The sequence below is a fragment of the Pleuronectes platessa genome, chromosome 9 (genome assembly GCF_947347685.1).
Source record: "Pleuronectes platessa chromosome 9, fPlePla1.1, whole genome shotgun sequence".
NCBI classification, from domain to species: domain Eukaryota; kingdom Metazoa; phylum Chordata; class Actinopteri; order Pleuronectiformes; family Pleuronectidae; genus Pleuronectes; species Pleuronectes platessa.
In genome coordinates, this window is record NC_070634.1 from 25,996,298 (window position 1) to 26,013,315 (window position 17,018).

General features: G+C 40.8%; 2 protein-coding genes across 5 annotated transcripts; both read right to left on the bottom strand.

The window, feature by feature from the left end:
• Positions 1-262: 262 nt before the first annotated feature.
• On the bottom strand, positions 263-17,018 carry LOC128447758 (GDP-L-fucose synthase). 4 transcript variants are annotated; one of them, XM_053430080.1, is made up of 11 exons: positions 16,934-16,949; positions 5,319-5,421; positions 4,371-4,516; positions 3,209-3,323; positions 2,940-3,068; positions 2,782-2,855; positions 2,037-2,170; positions 1,572-1,703; positions 1,408-1,487; positions 759-858; positions 263-661 (listed from the first exon to the last, which is right to left on the bottom strand). In XM_053430080.1, the coding sequence occupies exons 2-11, from the start codon at positions 5,358-5,360 to the stop codon at positions 606-608; spliced, it is 1,008 nt and encodes a 335-aa protein (XP_053286055.1). In that variant the 5' UTR covers positions 5,361-5,421; positions 16,934-16,949; the 3' UTR covers positions 263-605. The 4 variants fall into 4 exon arrangements, with proteins under 4 accessions (XP_053286055.1, XP_053286054.1, XP_053286057.1 ...); XM_053430079.1 differs by lacking the exon at positions 16,934-16,949 and adding an exon at positions 7,468-7,587; XM_053430082.1 differs by lacking the exon at positions 5,319-5,421 and having other exon boundaries at positions 16,934-17,018.
• Positions 13,584-16,652, bottom strand: LOC128448723 (leukocyte elastase inhibitor-like). The gene is made up of 6 exons (XM_053431496.1): positions 16,422-16,652; positions 15,719-15,856; positions 15,499-15,616; positions 15,276-15,412; positions 14,937-15,098; positions 13,584-14,481 (listed from the first exon to the last, which is right to left on the bottom strand). Exons 1-6 carry the CDS (start codon positions 16,650-16,652, stop codon positions 14,062-14,064), a joined length of 1,206 nt encoding a protein of 401 aa, XP_053287471.1. The 3' UTR covers positions 13,584-14,061.

Here is a 17,018-nt window from a genome sequence, read left to right on the forward strand (position 1 = left end):
CCACATGTGAAATCGTTGCTTCAGCTCCTTCCATGAGAGAGAAGGCTGTTGTGCCTTTAAAAACAAGCGATAGGGAAATAGGTATAAAGTAATAGGCTACATTTTTATAATTCCAATTTCAATGGGAAAATAAGGGAAGAACTCATAACTGGATTAGAGAGGATGATTGAGAACAATCTGGCTAGTGTACGACCCGCTCTACCTCCTAAGCCACAGCCGCTCAATGTGATGGAGCTCTTAACATTCACACCGGACACTTGAAGGCTTGATCATTGATATCAAATTTATTTTCCTCAGTCCAAACATTAAAAAATCACTGCAACCTATACATATATTTAAATAAACCAATTTAAAAATTCTGAATCCCAAACCACTCCCCAATAAAATGACTCGCACCTCATAAATAAAATGCTACACATTGGTAGTAGAATGTGTAACTTTACCCAGTACTGTGGTGCAGACATTTACTTACAAAGACCATCTATATATAGAAGAGTGTGAAGGATCTGTGTTAAATGTGTTTGCATGTACAAAGCATACAATAAAATAAACAGCAGATTAACGCCTCTTCCTCTTCTCAGTCAGTGGAGGACTGAAGACATTTCTCACTTGCGGGCGGAGTCGTAATTGGCAACGAACCAATCGGAGGTTTCCTTTATGGCTGTAAGTGACAAGAGGATTCAGAGGAGACAAAGAACAGATGACAATCCAGCAGCACGTACCCACAAACAAACTACCATTTGAGAAACTGCTCCCACCTTGTTTGAAGGGCGTGAATTTGAAGTTTGGCTGGTAGCGCTTCAGCTTGGCATTGCTGGCAGTCTTTTTGAACTGGCCATCGGATCTACTGGTGTCGTACTATCACATCAAGGTTAAGGAAACAGGATTGAATCTGGATACACCTTATGTGTCTCATATCAAAGTCAATTTTATACAAATTTCATACGTTAACAGTGTCAAACATTTTCCAAAATAAAAAACTAAATGTTATGGGATTGCCTTCTTTTTAGGCATTGATCACTTTAACTTTCTTAATATCTGGTTAAGATTTGAAGATGACTGAGCAACACAAAGCTAGTGATCCATTAAATTGGACATCATAGAACTTAAACTTGCAGCAACTATGATAAGGGATTTTCATTTTCAATCCTCACCCTGAGCATCTGTTCTCTGTAACTCTGTTGAGTGGGTTTGATCTCCTATGAAAAGAACTGACAGGTCTTAAAAACCAGAGTTTATCTCCAATATTCAGCAGGAAACTTTTAAAAATATGAAGGATTCTAAACAGATTTCTGTGGATTTGTTACAGCGGCAGTTCAGTCACAAATCAGTCCAGAGTCCAGACTAATGTAAAAACAACAGATTCAGGTTGAACAGCTTTGGGTCAACTAGTGATTTAAAGGATACTTGAACTTCTCCTTCAAAGCCCATCGCCTGGATGACTTCATCTGCTGCTTCCTTGATGGACACTTCGTCTTCCTCTCCAACTGCGACCGACAGACACAACACAGTGACTAAACTTCTCAGCTTCAACATCAGCATCTTCCAACGTGTCCTGTGTGACGACTTACCAGAGAGGATGATTGGGTCGAACTCTGGGTAATCGCACAGGACCCATAGGAAGAGACGAGCCAAGTCCAAAGAGTAGATGAACTGTCTTCTGGGTTTGCCAGAGCCCCAGACCACGAAGGGTTGACCCTCCTCTAATGAGCAAAACAAAACGTAAGAGTTAAGTGAATCTACAGACTATTCTTTATACCTAGTCATAGGGATGCACCAGATAAACACAATGTTATCAAAAAAATGGAAAATAAATGCAACCTTACTTAAAAAACATGATGCTCAGGATTGAAATTCTAACATTGTCAAATACACAAACCTAAAAGCTCATCTAAATCATCACGAGCTGGTTACATATCCTGTGCCAAATGTATAATATTTATTCAAGAGACATTTTTGAAAACAGAGGAAGAGAGTCCATTCTAGTCTTTGTTGTCAGTCTTTATAAACAGTATGTGCATGAGACTGTGACTTACTTTTAGCAATGTACGCTTTGTGGATGAGACCTGGCAGCACGTGACCGTCTTCCATGTTGAAGTTGTCGTGAGGACCAAACACATTTGTGGGGATCACGGCAGTGTAGGCGCGTCCGTGCTCCTTGAAATACGCCCTGGGAGACACATGCACACATTCAGCGCACTTTGTCCTTCAATGGACCAAATCATGGAAATGGTTCTATAATCAAATCTTATGAAAACATCATCTCTCGGTGGACAAACACAAACGAAAGCTTTGCATGCTAATTTGCATAGAGACAAAGAGACAAACAACCATTCACACCTACAGGCATTTTACAGTCTCCAGCTACACAACATGCATTGTGTCATTTGACTAAAGAGTATGTGGAGAAAACAGGGACAGGGGAGAACATCCACACAGAGAAGCAAGCAGCCCAGAACTAGATGTTGCTGATAAATTGTGTTCATTATTCCACAAATGTGTTTGGTAAGGTCACTGTGACCTTGACCTTTGACCCCCATATTCAAATTGTTTCATCCATGAGCTCAAGTGAAAGTTTGCTCGTAATTCGAGAGGATTTTCTGAAGGGTGTTGCTGAGATATCGTTTTCACAAGGCAACCCCCAAATCTCATTATTTGAACCTAATTTTTAAGAATATCCGTCAAAGCATTTTTTAGATATTGTGTTTGTAACAAAGGGATGGACGTACAATCCGAAAACATGATGCCTCCGTCCACCGGCTGTCACCAGAGTTCACGTACCTGTTGTGAATATCAAGCATTCTCTTTGCATAGGAGTAACCAAAGTTGGACTCATGAGGTGGACCATTATGGATCTGGTACAAAGGAAACCAAAAAAAGTTTGTGAGCATGTTCAAAACACAAAGGTGTGGTGCAGTCTGACTCCATCAGCCTCTTACCATGGTCTCATCGATAGGATAGGTGGTCTTATCTGGAAAGATGCAGGTGGATAGGCAGGACACCACCTTCACAACACCCAGTTCATGGGCTACAAGCAGCACGTTGTCATTGATGTGGATGTTGATCCTCTAGAGAGAGCAGACATATCAGTGTCAAATCTGAAAGTAACCGATTACTGGATAACCATATCACAAATTTACCACCAGCACGTCTTCGGTAACGCGGAGAATTTATGAGTGGTGAAAGCAGAAGAGGAACTCCCTCATACCCAAAAGTCCAGGTTGGAGTTCATGTTCTTGTAAAGACCTCCAACCAGAGCAGCCAGGTGGATGACATGGGTTGGCCGATGCTTCTTAAACACCGCCCGTGTCTCTTCAATGTTCCTGAATAGAGTTAAGTGAAGTTCAGGTGAGGTACAGTAAGATGAGGTGAGGTATAGTAAGATGAGGTACAGTAAGATGAGGTGAGGTAGAGTAAGGTGAGGCCAGGCACAGTAAGATGAGGAGAGGCACAGTAAGATGAGGTACAATAAGATGAGGTGAGGTACAGTAAGATGAGGTGAGGCACAGTAAGATGAGGTACAGTACGATGAGGTGAGGTACAGTAAGATGAGGTACAGTAAGATGAGGTGAGGTAGAGTAAGGTGAGGCGAGGCACAGTAAGATGAGGAGAGGCACAGTAAGATGAGGTACAATAAGATGAGGTGAGGTACAGTAAGGTGAGGTACAGTAAGATGAGGTGAGGTACAGTAAGGTGAGGTACAGTAAGGAGAGCTGAGGCGAGGCACAGCAAGGTGAGGTGAGGTACAGTAAGATGAGGTGAGGTACAGTAAGATGAGGTACAGTAAGATTAGGTGAGGTAAAGTAAGATGAGGTGAGGTAAAGTAAGATTAGGTGAGGTAAAGTAAGATGACGTGAGGTACAGTAAGATGAGGTACAGTAAGATTAGGTGAGGTAAAGTAAGATGAGGTGAGGCACAGTAATATGAGGTGAGGTACAGTAAGGTGCGGTGAGGTACAGTCAGATGAGGTGAGGTACAGTAAGATGAGGTGAGGCACAGTAATATGAGGTGAGGTACAGTAAGGTGCGGTGAGGTACAGTAAGATGAAGTGAGGTACAGTAAGGTGAGGTACAGTGAGATGAGGTGAGGTACAGTAAGGTGAGGCAAGGTACAGTAAGATAAGGTAAGGTACAGTAAGGTGAGGTACAGTAAGGTGAGGTGGGGTAAGGTACAGTAAGGTAAGGTGAGCACAGTAAGGTGAGGTACAGTAAGGTGAGGTAAGGTACAGTAAGGTGAGGTAAGGTACAGTAAGGTGAGGTGAGGTACAGTAAGGTGAGCACAGTAAGGTGAGGTAAGGTACATTAAGGTGAGGTAAGGTACAGTAAGGTGAGTACAGTAAGGTGAGGTGAGACCAGAGGCATGAGTCTCACATGAGGTCGGCGTCTTTGGACGAGAGGAATATCCATTCTTCCCCCTCCTTGTCTCCTCGCTCCTCTTTGACCACATGCTGTATGGCCCTGCCCACCAGGCCAGACCCCCCAGTCACCAACACCTTCATTGACATGGCGCGATTAACCTGGACACAAATGGAACAAAGAAACCTTTAGTGACATACAAGACGAGACACAATTGTCAGAGAGCTAACCCGGATTACCCAGGTTACAAAAAGGTATTAAAGGGGACATATTATGCCCCTTTCACCACAGTTGATATGATTCCTTGGTGTCTTAATGAAATGTCTGTAACATATTTTGGTCAAAATACCACAAGGATCATTTAAAACAGCACCCTTTTTACCCTTTCTAAAACAGCCCTTCTCTGATTGACCTGTTTTGAGGGTCCCTTGTTTATATGGCCACTTAAATGTCTGACGGGTATCAGCAGCGAGCTAACGCTAGCCAGGCTCCACCGGCCCGGTTATCTCGCAGGGGTCGTAATCCCATTCAACGCACTCTAGCATATCGTTTCTGAAATAGAGGAACCACAACAAATCGCGGGAGTTGTTTTATTCCAGAGTTTTTGTGAAGGTAGACATGCCAGATACCCAAATTAACGTGTAGAAGCACTACAAAAGTGGAATTTTCATAATATGTCCTCTTTAAAGGAGAAGTAATCATGAACAATCAATTCAGTAAATCAATTAGTATTCAATTATAATATTCAAATCCAAAGTAACAGGAACAGAGAAGATCAGGGCCCAATCCGAGCAGGTCAGACAGATTTTTGATCCTCTTCATCGGGCTCCAGGGATCAGCTCATTTGCCTCTTTGTCGAGGAAGATTGTGAGAAACCAGCTGGTTCTTGGATCAACTCCCTCAGATTGTTGTCAGTTTTCTTCGTGAGGCTGTGGTTGAGGGATAGAGTGGTCGTCCTCCAACCTGAAGGTCGGCAGTTCGATCCCCAGTCTGACCCATCTGCATGCCGAAGTGTCCTTGGGCAAGATGCTGAACCCCGAATGGCTTCCCATAGAATAACAAAGTGCTGCGAATAGATGCACTGTATGAATGTGTGTGTGAATGGGTGAATGTAAAACTGTACTGTAAAGCGCTTTGAGTCATCGAGACTAGAAAACTGCTATATAAATATAAAACCATTAACCATTTTAACACACATGTCCAGAAAGTGGTCTATCTTTTGTAATGGAAAAGACACTTATTTATATATATCTCTTTTCACGTATGACCATGTCTGCTTGTGTAACTGCCAAAATGACCTTTGCTGACCTGCGATAAATGTGAACTAACTGTGCTCGCCTCCTCCACGAGGACCTTGTTCTTTGTCTTATCTCCTGGGATTTTACTTTTCACTCGGTTCACACACTCACATCTATTGACACATGCAGGAGCTCATCTCCTCCCTTCAGTTACTCTCACTCCTCTTTTAGGCACACAGGTGTGTCCAACTTATCACCTCCCTTACCCCCCCCCCCCCCCCCCCCCTTCTTTCACGTTCAGGTGTGAAGGGACATTCTGTCTATTTTAATTACTCCTTACAGATACACAATGATCACCTCTAATAGCTCCACCTCGTCTGTGAAATAATATTCAAATCAACTCAGATTTCAACACAGCTCAATGGAAGGATGGGACATGGGCCAAGAGAGAAGCCATTCATCATTATCCGTAACACACACACACACACACACACACACACACACACACACACAGAGCAAACAGTGGCCCAGAGCTTTAGGACTAATATATCAAACCTGTAGAACTTGTTTCCTCGTCACAAACAGACACCTGTGTTTTTAAGACAGTGGTTTCAAATATAACTAACTTGCTTCAATGACAAACTTGTAGACACCTAAATCCAACTTCATAGCCTCCCAGACTCCTAAGTTTTCAGTTGAATGTTTTCCATTGGTTTTACTTCAACTTCAAAACTCTCAAGTTTATTAAGTTCTCATATTGTACTTGATTGGCGTCAACTGCAGTGGTGTATAAAGTACTTGAAAGCCATACTTGAGTAAAAGTACAGATATCGTACCTGAAAGTGGTAAAAGTAAAATCTGCAGACAGAAAATGACTAAAGTAGCTCATCAAAAGGATCTGGCTCATCAGGATCTGGTGTTGAAATGTACTTAATTACCAAAAGTAAAAGTACAAGTACCAAAAATTCAAAATTATAAGAGCTTTTTATATTAGGCCTATACAGACACAAAACAACAAAAAAATTGTTCTCTTCAGGATTTATTTCAACTGACTGAAAAATGATAACAACAATATACATATAATGTATACTTTTACAAATTCCGAACCCCAGATGCTGAGGTTCAAATAGTATTGGACTAGTGCATCTGAACTTCTAGAGACAACAAAGAATAAACACAACAGAATAAACAAGTGCCTCTTGTGTCTGCCTTAGAACATTAATAAACCAAAGTTAACCACTAAAACATTCTGTAAATATCACTAAACATGGATCTTTCATCAGTAGCAGGAGTGATACACAATGCCCCTCATGATAACTCAGCAAAGGGAAACAAGACCTAAAGTTCCTTCTATAGGAAGGGGAGTTGACACAGTTAGGAAATCAGAAGTCATGGGACTGTTTTGTCTTCTTCTTTGTTTTTATATGTAGTTTCAGGTCATAAAACAATAGAGAGTGACACAGTGTTGAATAACAAACAGCACAGAAACATTTGGGCCACCTTTTCTGAAGTGGGCTTTAGCGCAATCTATACTATTGCTTTTCAGTTTTTAATTCTGCTATAAACTGCATGAATACTTTCTGATTACAAACTATACTGGTTCACATCTTCATCATCATTATTCTGTCCTTGGATTATCGTTGGTTTATATGTTACGTAACTCTGTCACAGCAGGAAATATACTGCACATTAACATATTACTTATTAGAACCATTTTAAACATATTCAATATACGACAGCTTCTATTGTTTACTGAGGAGACGAGAACCTGCCGAGGAAGGACTTGGTTTTATTGTGCCTGATGAAGAAGAGGAACATAACACGGTTAAAATCCCCAACACGTCAAATCAGATAGAATTATAAACGCGAAATACCTGAGAGATGAGAAGAAGTGGAAGCAGAGAATGTGAACCAGGAGGTTGAGCCGTCAGGAGAGGAACACGTACACCAGTATTTATTCAGTGTGGGAGTGGCACGGGACACAAGCCACTGACTGCTGGGAACACAACACTTTTATAGGCCAACTGTGCACCAGTGGAAAAAAACACAACCAAACAAATTATGATGAAATGTTTGCACCTCCTCTTTGTGCGATGACTGTGACAAAGTGTAACCAGAGAGACGTGTCACATTTTAGGCAACACAGCACCTACAACGCACACCAGAGGGGAAGACATATACTTCACTATGAAAGAAATGTTAACACAGAGAGGTATCAGTATGAACGATTTGTCCATCACCACCGATGGAGCTCCCTCTATGATGGGTAAAGAACAAGGAGCTGTAACTCGAGTGAGACCTCAGATCAGTGATGATCCACAGTCTGTTCTGTGCTCTACTCTTTCAGAACAGTATGCAGAGGTTATGAATACTGTGATGAAACTTATCTCAGGGCATCGTCATCAAATCAACATCGCCTCCTTCCAGAATTCCAGACGGAAGTTGGTGCAAACGACCGACTGCTGCACTGTGCTGTCAGACTGTTGACATAACCTCACACCTTAATTACCTCAACTCAAAGCTGCAGGGCGAGATCAGCTCTGAGTGTGATTGGGTGGCAGCAGTCCCGTCTCTCCAGCGGAAGTTGGAGATCTTCAAAGTGGATCTCCAAGAGCCCAACTTTACACCTTTTCAAGCAATGAAGCAAATTCAGGGTGAGAGAGATATTTCTTCTCATTTTGAGTTCATACACAAACTGATTGGAAACTTCAGTGATGGTTTTGTTGACTTCAGGCTGGAAGAGCAGGTCCTCCTTGGCTCCATATAGGTTGCGACTCCGCATTCTCAACACTTAACATCATAAAGGCCAAATTCCGCTCAATACTTACATTCTCTTACAATAACATTCCTGTTTGAGAACAACACTGAGTCGTCCAGTTCAACCTGAAGCACTTTACATTTGTCTTTTTGTATGTTTCATCTTGGATTGTTAAAAGGAATGTAGGCCTATATACAAACTCCAAGACAGAATGTTTATTGCATTTTTTTTCATGTTTGACTAGAATAGGCGTTGTATTTTTGCCAGGTTGTATTTTTTCCAGTTTGTGTATGATTTTGTATTGAGACAAAAGCAACCTCGCAATGCAAATGTTAATTAAAATGATTTAGTCAGAGACCTTATTTGTATGGCTCTAATTACCCAGACCCCAGAAGAGGAGGAGGGTTGATGTCTTGTAATTTTAGTGGAAGACCCCTGGTGTATACGATTAAATCGAATCATTCAAAAGAAAATGAATTATACGTTGCAGTCAAAATGAATTCAGCACTGACCGTGTGTAGGAGTTATGGTGGAAATATGAAATTTTTCATGCTTTCATAATTTGTAATGGAATAAGGTTAGGAGAAGACAAACACAGTGAGGAGCATGCAGAATGTTATGTTCTCTGGGTGCCACAAACTAAACGCATTTAATTTATTCCTTTATTTTTACGGAAAACCATAATCTGTTGAATATTTTCCAGCTGTGGGTTTCTCATTTACCCGTGCACATTGGAGGTAACAGCTGGGTCATGATAGATAATGTATGGAAGTTACACTTACATTGAAATCTTCGACATGTGTGTGAGCTTGATGCAGAGTAGGAATGAGGTTCGTCCTGTGAAACTCTGAAAGGTACGGTGGCCCTGAGGGCTCATCGCACCGAGAGCTCACCCTCCAAATACAGAAAACGACCACGGAAGTGTTTCCAGAGGACACCTACAAGACGGTGCTTTTACTTTGTTTGTCTGTCTCTTAGTTAGCATCTGTCTCTTGGTGCCTCTCAAAATAAATGGATGGATTCAGGCAGTTTGTTTCAGCTTCTTTTCAATCTATGGCAGTAGCGGGGGTGCACATGATCGCACATAAATGTCGCTATAACGAGCATCAGATTCAGAGCGACAGGTACACGGAATAAAGAGTGAAGGAAAAGTTCTCCCGTGAGAGAGAGGGCGGTAGTGAATACCACCTGAGGGTATCTGCAGAGCTGCAGATGAAACTAGGAGATCTGACTGTCTGCATGGACGGTGTTGTGCAATTGATGCAATAAATGTGACAGCATTAAATGTTGGGCCTTTCAACATGCAATAAATTAGTTTATTAGAACAAATATTGAATATTAATATTAAATAATAACTCTAATTGATTAAAACAACCTCGGGGCACCACCCTTCAAAGGAAGGAAAAAGATAGCCAATTTATTGATTAAGTCTCATAAAAGTACTTACTATGAATTTGGAAATCTTATTAAGTATTAAATGAATAACTATAACCAAAATTACCATATAGATAGTTAGCAAAGTGGAAGGATATAGAGTTCTTGACAGTGTAGAGGTTTGCAAAATTCACACCTGACACCTCAGTCAGGACTGATAAGAACCAACCACCGTGCCCACAGTTTCCTTCTCAGGCAAAGTTGATGCCACACAAACATGCCAACAACTGTATGACAAATAAACAGGTTTATGACTTCACAGTCAAATAAAACAGTTTGTCTCCTGCTGATCCAGAACTGGAACAACTGGAACCCGTGTGCATGACAACAGAAGTGACAGGAGGCAGGACACAGAAATGTGAGATGCAAGCAAATTCTTCCAGCCTATCAGCTTCATCTACCGAATACCTCAGAGAATTTAAAACTGGCAGAGCTAAAGAACAGCTGGTGACACATCGATGCTATGAGAGCTTTGCCAGAACTTGTGTCAGTTCAAAAAAGAACTTCTGTAAACTTATACACACTTATGAAATCCTACAACACAAAGGCTAAATGCAAACCAGGAGATAAAGGTCAAAACGTCACTCAACCATGTGTTCAGTCGGTCTGTGCATAAATTTTTTTTTCTTGGGTAAATACAGATCTTTCTTTTTTTTAAGTTTAATGTTCAAAACATTTCTCTACAACCAGGGTATCAAACTATTTGACATCCAACACTTGGGTGGGCTACTGAAAAGTTGGAATTTATTCATTAGCAACTGATAATCATGCTTGCACTACCATCTAGTGGTTATTTATACCCCACTGCACAGTGGATCACAAGTGGGTGTGGTCACAAGGACAAAATGCATTTGTGAGGTCACATCCATCTTGTGCCAATTGACCTTTGTAACACATTTGGAAAAATCGCCTGAAGGAGGTCTTGATATAACGTGTTCAATAGAATGGGACGGACAGATATCCCAAGTAACATAATGCCCCTGAGCACTGGGAGTCATTGGTGCAGAAATGATTTAAAATGCAGTAAATTAAAGCCACTTTATGATTTTAAATATTTCTTCCTTTAATGCCATCTAGTCGAGGTATCAAGTATGACACTGTGGCAAATTGAAGGCTGTTAACACAAAAATTCTTTCATGTCGACAAGTGTGTACAGTTGTAATGAGGTGTCGGGAGCCGGCAGCTTTTCCTTTCCATTTAAACCAAGATGATGCAGCAGTGGTGGTACTAAATGCACAGGGGAGCTTGTGTATCAAGTCTTTCATGGTAGAAAGACAATGTTACACTGATGTCTATGGGTGAAAGAAAACAAACATGTTAGAACTAAGGGCTCATTGGATTTAGCTCATGGGGGGTGGTTATAACTTGTCCTATGAGTTGTACAATAACCGAGTGAAGTTTCATTGAAGTAATGATAAGAAATCAAGCTCAATCATTAACACTTGTTCTTTCCATTTACACTTTTTAGTTTGTCTCCATTTGACCTGATGCAACTTTGACTCAATATGCATTCATAATATTAACATGCAAGTCTGTTAAAAACCCTTATGGTAGATGTCTTCATATACAGATATATCCCACATGTCCACCAAACCTGGTTTTACAGGTGCAGGAAACAGCATACAATATATATATATAAAACTTCATGTTTAAGAGGGTGTTTATGGATTCCAGTTTGCAATGACATGGAAATCCAACCTTTGAAATAGTTTTCTAACCACGTGACTGATTCAGGAAATGGATCGCATTTTGCGGACTTAGGACTTTATTGCGCGTTTGCTTGCAATATATTGGGGGGAGGGGCAAATTATTCATTTCCTAACTTGTACAAACTTGCGGTATCTTTTCTTTGTACCCCAGCTTCATCTGTGCCCTGTGAAAGGATCTTTTCTAAAGCAGGCCAAATTATTTATAAAAAAAAGAAACCGCCCGAAACCCAGCACTGTTGAGAAGCTGTTGTTTTTCAATAAAAATAAATGTAAATAAACTGTTTTCCCTTTTGCACGTGTTACATTTTGTCTCCACACACATAAGCACAGTCCCAAACCAAGTAACCCTCTCACCAATTTGTTTCCACTTTCCCTTTTGACCCCGCCATTGTATCATAAAGACAAACACCATATTCATAAGTTCATAATTTATTTATTGGCATCACAAATATCATTCATTCATTTATTCAATTCAAAGCGTCACACACCAAATCCATGGTGTCATTATAATTACATTTGCATTCAATGTCCACTTGATGGCGCAGTAGAGCAGATGAAGCGCCATGAAGCTTCGGCACTTGAGCGAACCAATTGGAGGGAAAGATTCAAATCTTCATGAAGCTTCATCTCGCCACAACAAACCACAACAAACTACAACAAACCACAACAAACCACAACACACCACAACAAACCACAACAAACAACATGTTGTTTGTGTGAACAGGGTGAGCTTCAAATTAATTCCCCCCCCGTGGGTTCAGAAAGAAAAGAAATCTGATTTGGAACATTATGCAGTGACATCATCTTCTCTGATTCGATGCAGAATTACAACCAAATCAGGAACATGACAACTGACACTGAAAGAATATAAATATTTGTTTCAGACATGATGGATTGATATAAATGAGAAAAACAAGAGAATCTCAAAACTCAGCTGAAAGAAATCCAAATTAGACGAGTCATGCTCGAGAGGCTGTAAGAAGAGATTCAAAACACACGAGCTTCGTGTTGGATACAGTTCAGTAGTCGTTGATTTGTTTTTTTCATTCTGAAGTCGAGCAGATCTTTGAATTTTAATACTTTTAATTCATTTTTAAAAAATGCTAGTTTTTTTGTTCTTTGTCAGTAATTTTAAACATGTCCCATCAGCCCTGTTTCTTGAAAAATGTCAATCTGCTCATTTTACTTTCACACCCCTCCAGTAACTTTATTCTTTTATTTCCTGGATACTTTCTGCAACGTATCTATTACTAAGAACAATTACACACTATAATCTCTCTGGTGCCAGACAATGCTCACAAGAGAGAGGGGATGCCTTTAGCAATGTTTGATACAGACGTCTTCATGTCTCTGGAGCTGGGACATAATGTGACTTCAGCTCATTTTGTTTTATTGCCCTCAAGTCAAATGATTTTGTTTTGAATAACAAGGATCCAGAGGTGTATCAAAATAATCTGCAGTGTTTTGTTTGATTGCAGCATCGTCCATTCACAGCTTCCTTAAATGAGCCCATCACCTGAACCTGTGCTTCCACTTTTAATTAAGGTACTTAGGAAACAGTGAGTGTAGATATAGAGTCACCACTCAGGGGCCATTCAATGATAAACTATTTAACTGTATAAGAAATGTATAAGTGTGTTTTAATATCTACATTGTGTGACCCGGTGCTGACCCCGTTGTCTGTCTACATTTTTTCTATTTGATGCCTTTTGATTTGTTTTATGCAGTTGTATTTATTTCCGTTCATAAGAGCTTGTTAAGGCAGTTTATCTACTTCTTCCATTTCCTCTATATGAGCAAATGGAGAAGTTCATTCTATAGGAAGGGGAGTTGACACAGTTAGGAAATCAGAAGTCATGGGACTGTTTTGTCTTCTTCTTTGTTTTAATGTGTATTTTCAGGTCATAAAACAATGAGAGTGACAGTGATGAATAACAAACAGCACAGAAACATTCTGGCCACCTTTTTCTGAAGTGGGCTTTGGTGCAATTTATACTATTGCTTTTCAGTTTTTAATTTTGCTTTAAACTGCATGAATACTTTCTGATTACAAAGTAAGGTGGTTCACTTGATCATCATTATTCTTTCTTTGGTTTATATGTTACGTAATTCTGTCACAGCAGGAATTATACTGCACATTAATATCTTACTTATTAGAACCATTTTAACCATATTCAATATTGGACAGCTTCTATCGTTGTGAACGAGTCTGACCCGGACGATCTCCTGCTGCTTCTTCACATGTGAAACACAAACTCCAGAAATTGTCTTTCCAAAATCAACACACAAATCATTGTTGGATCAAAAATATTCTTTATTAATTAATATCTTCCTCTTCAATTTCAGTGCAAAAACTGAAGAAAAAAATGCAGCTTATTAGCATAAATTCCAGAAAATAAAGCCCAGATTTAAAGGATTAAGCCCTTTTCATCAATTAATATCTTCCTCTTTAATTTCAGTGCTAAAACAGAAGAAAAAAACAAGCTAATTAGCATAAAGCCCAGAAAATAAAGCTCACATTTAAAGGATTAAGCCCTTATGTGAATATCTTCCTCTCCTGTTTCTGTCTACTGAGGAGATGAGAACCTGCCGAGGAAGAGGATGGACTTGGTGTTATTGTGCCTGATGAAGAAGAGGAAGGGGTGGTCTGCTGTGAACAGCAGATCCATATGCACACTCGGCCCACAGCTACCAACAGTGACCACGGCTGTGGCCGCCGCGGCCTCCGTGCCCTCCTCGTTCACCTCCATGAAGGCCTTGTGTACCACCTCAGACACAAAGAGATCTCTTCCGCCGTTCATGCCAGACAGGTCGGCCTGTGACGAGGAGAACACGTCCGTCATGCCCAGCTCGGACAGAGGCTTCTTCAGGTCGTAGTCCTCCTCCAGCTTGAACTTTGGCAGGTGAACGTGGATCTCTGAGTGGACTAACATGTTTTTCCTGTCAGTCCATTCATTCAGCCTCTCCAGCGTCAGCTCCATCTCCAGCTGGAACAGAGCAAATACATTTTATCACATCTCTAAAAACTAAGAAGAGGATGTCTTGTGATTAAAAGGCTGAAACATCTGTAGCATCTTGTAGAACCTACAAGGGATATTCTCCATCTTGTTGTATGTTCCACCCCCTAAAACAACAGTCATCGACTGAGTTGCTGTTGCCTCCTTTTAGCTAAACTTCAGTTGTTTAGTAAACACAGTGTCTGTTAAAGACAAATATCATTGCACAGGCTGGTCAGTTGTAAGATGCATATTATACACATGTAGTAGTTTCACCAGTTTGGTCTCTACCAACTCCTGAGGGAAATATCTGGCTTTTTAGTGCATAGATGTTCAACTTCCTTCACCAGCTGGTCTCCATCTTTGTCTGTCTGCTGTTAGGTGCTCGACAGGGAGTGAGCAGCAGGTTTGATCTGAGCTTCTCAATCTATTGTGTCTCTGTGTACCTTCAGCAGAGGGTCGGAGCCGTCTGTGGACTGTTTAGGCAACAGGATGAACATGCTGAGCTCCTCCTTCTCATATGGCAGCTCCAGGATCTGCAGATCATCGATGGAGTTGTAGGGCAGATTCTTCTTCTGGAACATCATCTGGACTGGTTTGCTCTCAGTCTGACACACAGAAGCACAATCAGCTGAACAGTTTGGATCAAGTTTCTAACAAATCCCATTGTAAGTTTAAGTGAAATTACGATATTCTCTAGTTTGAGGAGCTAAGGGACATAGAATGTAATAACCATAAATCAAAGTACACACAATACACAACATGCTAAATTGTGATTTTTTTACCGGGCTGACTTTAAAGGGCATCTCTTTGGTTGCTGCTTCATCAAAGCGGTTCTTCCAGTTTCCCTTAAAGTAGATGGCATTGACCAGAACCAGCCTCGTACCTTCAGAGACTGTCTTCAGGAGATCTTTTATTTTATCTGAAATGTAACAGAAAACCTGAGAATTCAGAACAATGTAGAAAGATTTATTCCCTTTTTCATTGAATTCAGGTGTAAAGTCGTACTGTCTGTCTGCTGCTCGACCCAGGTGTTGATCTCCTTTCTGCTCGCCTCCACGGCCCCGATGAAATCCACAGTCTTCAGGTCGGCCTGGTAGTACTTACGCGTCTCTTCCAGGAATCGCTGCAGAGAACAGATATCATCTTATACTTTCAAGGAAGTAAAAAATAAAAGATCTATTTAAGTATCAATTTCTGCTATGATAAGTGGAAAATTAAAACTTACAGGTAGGAACATTGCGGTTTTCTCCCCATACAGACGATTGGCTGTTTTCAGAATGTATGATTTCGATGGTGAGTTGATGTCTTCGATCAGCTTCTTGAATTCGGCGTGGACGGCTTCACCATGTTGGAATGACAGGGCCTGTGTGGAAGTTTGGATGAACACATGACATTTAAATGCTATGCACCTAAGAGTCCAGGGTCTGTAGGTGAAGAAGCTAATCTCAGAGTCAGTTCCTCAGAACATTTTCTGGAAGTTTTCCTGCCAGCCCACTTGTAAAATATCTGTCAAATGTAGAAATCAGAAGGCGAAAGAATCTCATCTCTCACCTGCAGTTCTACATATTCACTCACAGAATCTGTTCATAGAGATTTCTTCTGTAGAAACCCGAGTGAGACACTGCAGATTAAAATCTGCACATTTTTAACACTGAGGTCATTAATAGATGAGACGAAAATAAGATACAAGTAAGAAACTGTAAAACTTGTTCTTCTGTTATAAAGCAAACTGGTTTAATGAACTGAACTGTCAGATCAATGTCCTGCTGTCAGAGAGCAGCACATACTGGACCTTGTGTCAGGGGATTCATCTAGAGTCAGAAGAACAGATGGTTTAGAAACACTGTTCAGTCTGCTCCACCATAACCAACTGGTCCCACAGCTCTGACTCACTGAATGACCGGTAACAGAGACATGGTGTGATGTACCTGGGCCATTTGATCAGCTGTGTCTCCTCGGGCTCCCAGGTAGACCATAGCCAGAGCTGAAGTGATGCTCAGCGGAGACACCAACATATTCCCCGATGGGTTTGCACGGCTCAGAGTCCGGAACAGCTGCACATCGCCTGAGATGTCGATTGAGCGTTGGACTGATCTAAGGTATATGTTGCCAATGAAGTTGCCGCTTTGGTTGTGCTGATTGCTGTTGTTGTTTCCCATGGTTGAGGATGTACAGTTTTCCTGTAATGAACAAAAAAAGGTTTTTAGACATATATTTTCAAATCTGAACAGAAATGCACCTGATTGCTGCTTGATCGTATTTCAATTTTTTGCAGAACAAAATGTGCCAAGACCCAGAGACCCACCAGATGAGTTGGGATTGAACCAAACTCAATATTATTTGTATATGGTTCCAAATCATAACAAACATTCTCTCACAGTGTGTGATGGAGAAAAATCCCCAAAACGTCAAATCAGATGGAATTATAAATGCAAAATACCTGAGAGATGAGAAGATGTGGAAGCAGAGAATGTGAACCTGGAGGTTGAGTGGTCAGTAGAGGAACACGTACACCAGTATTTATA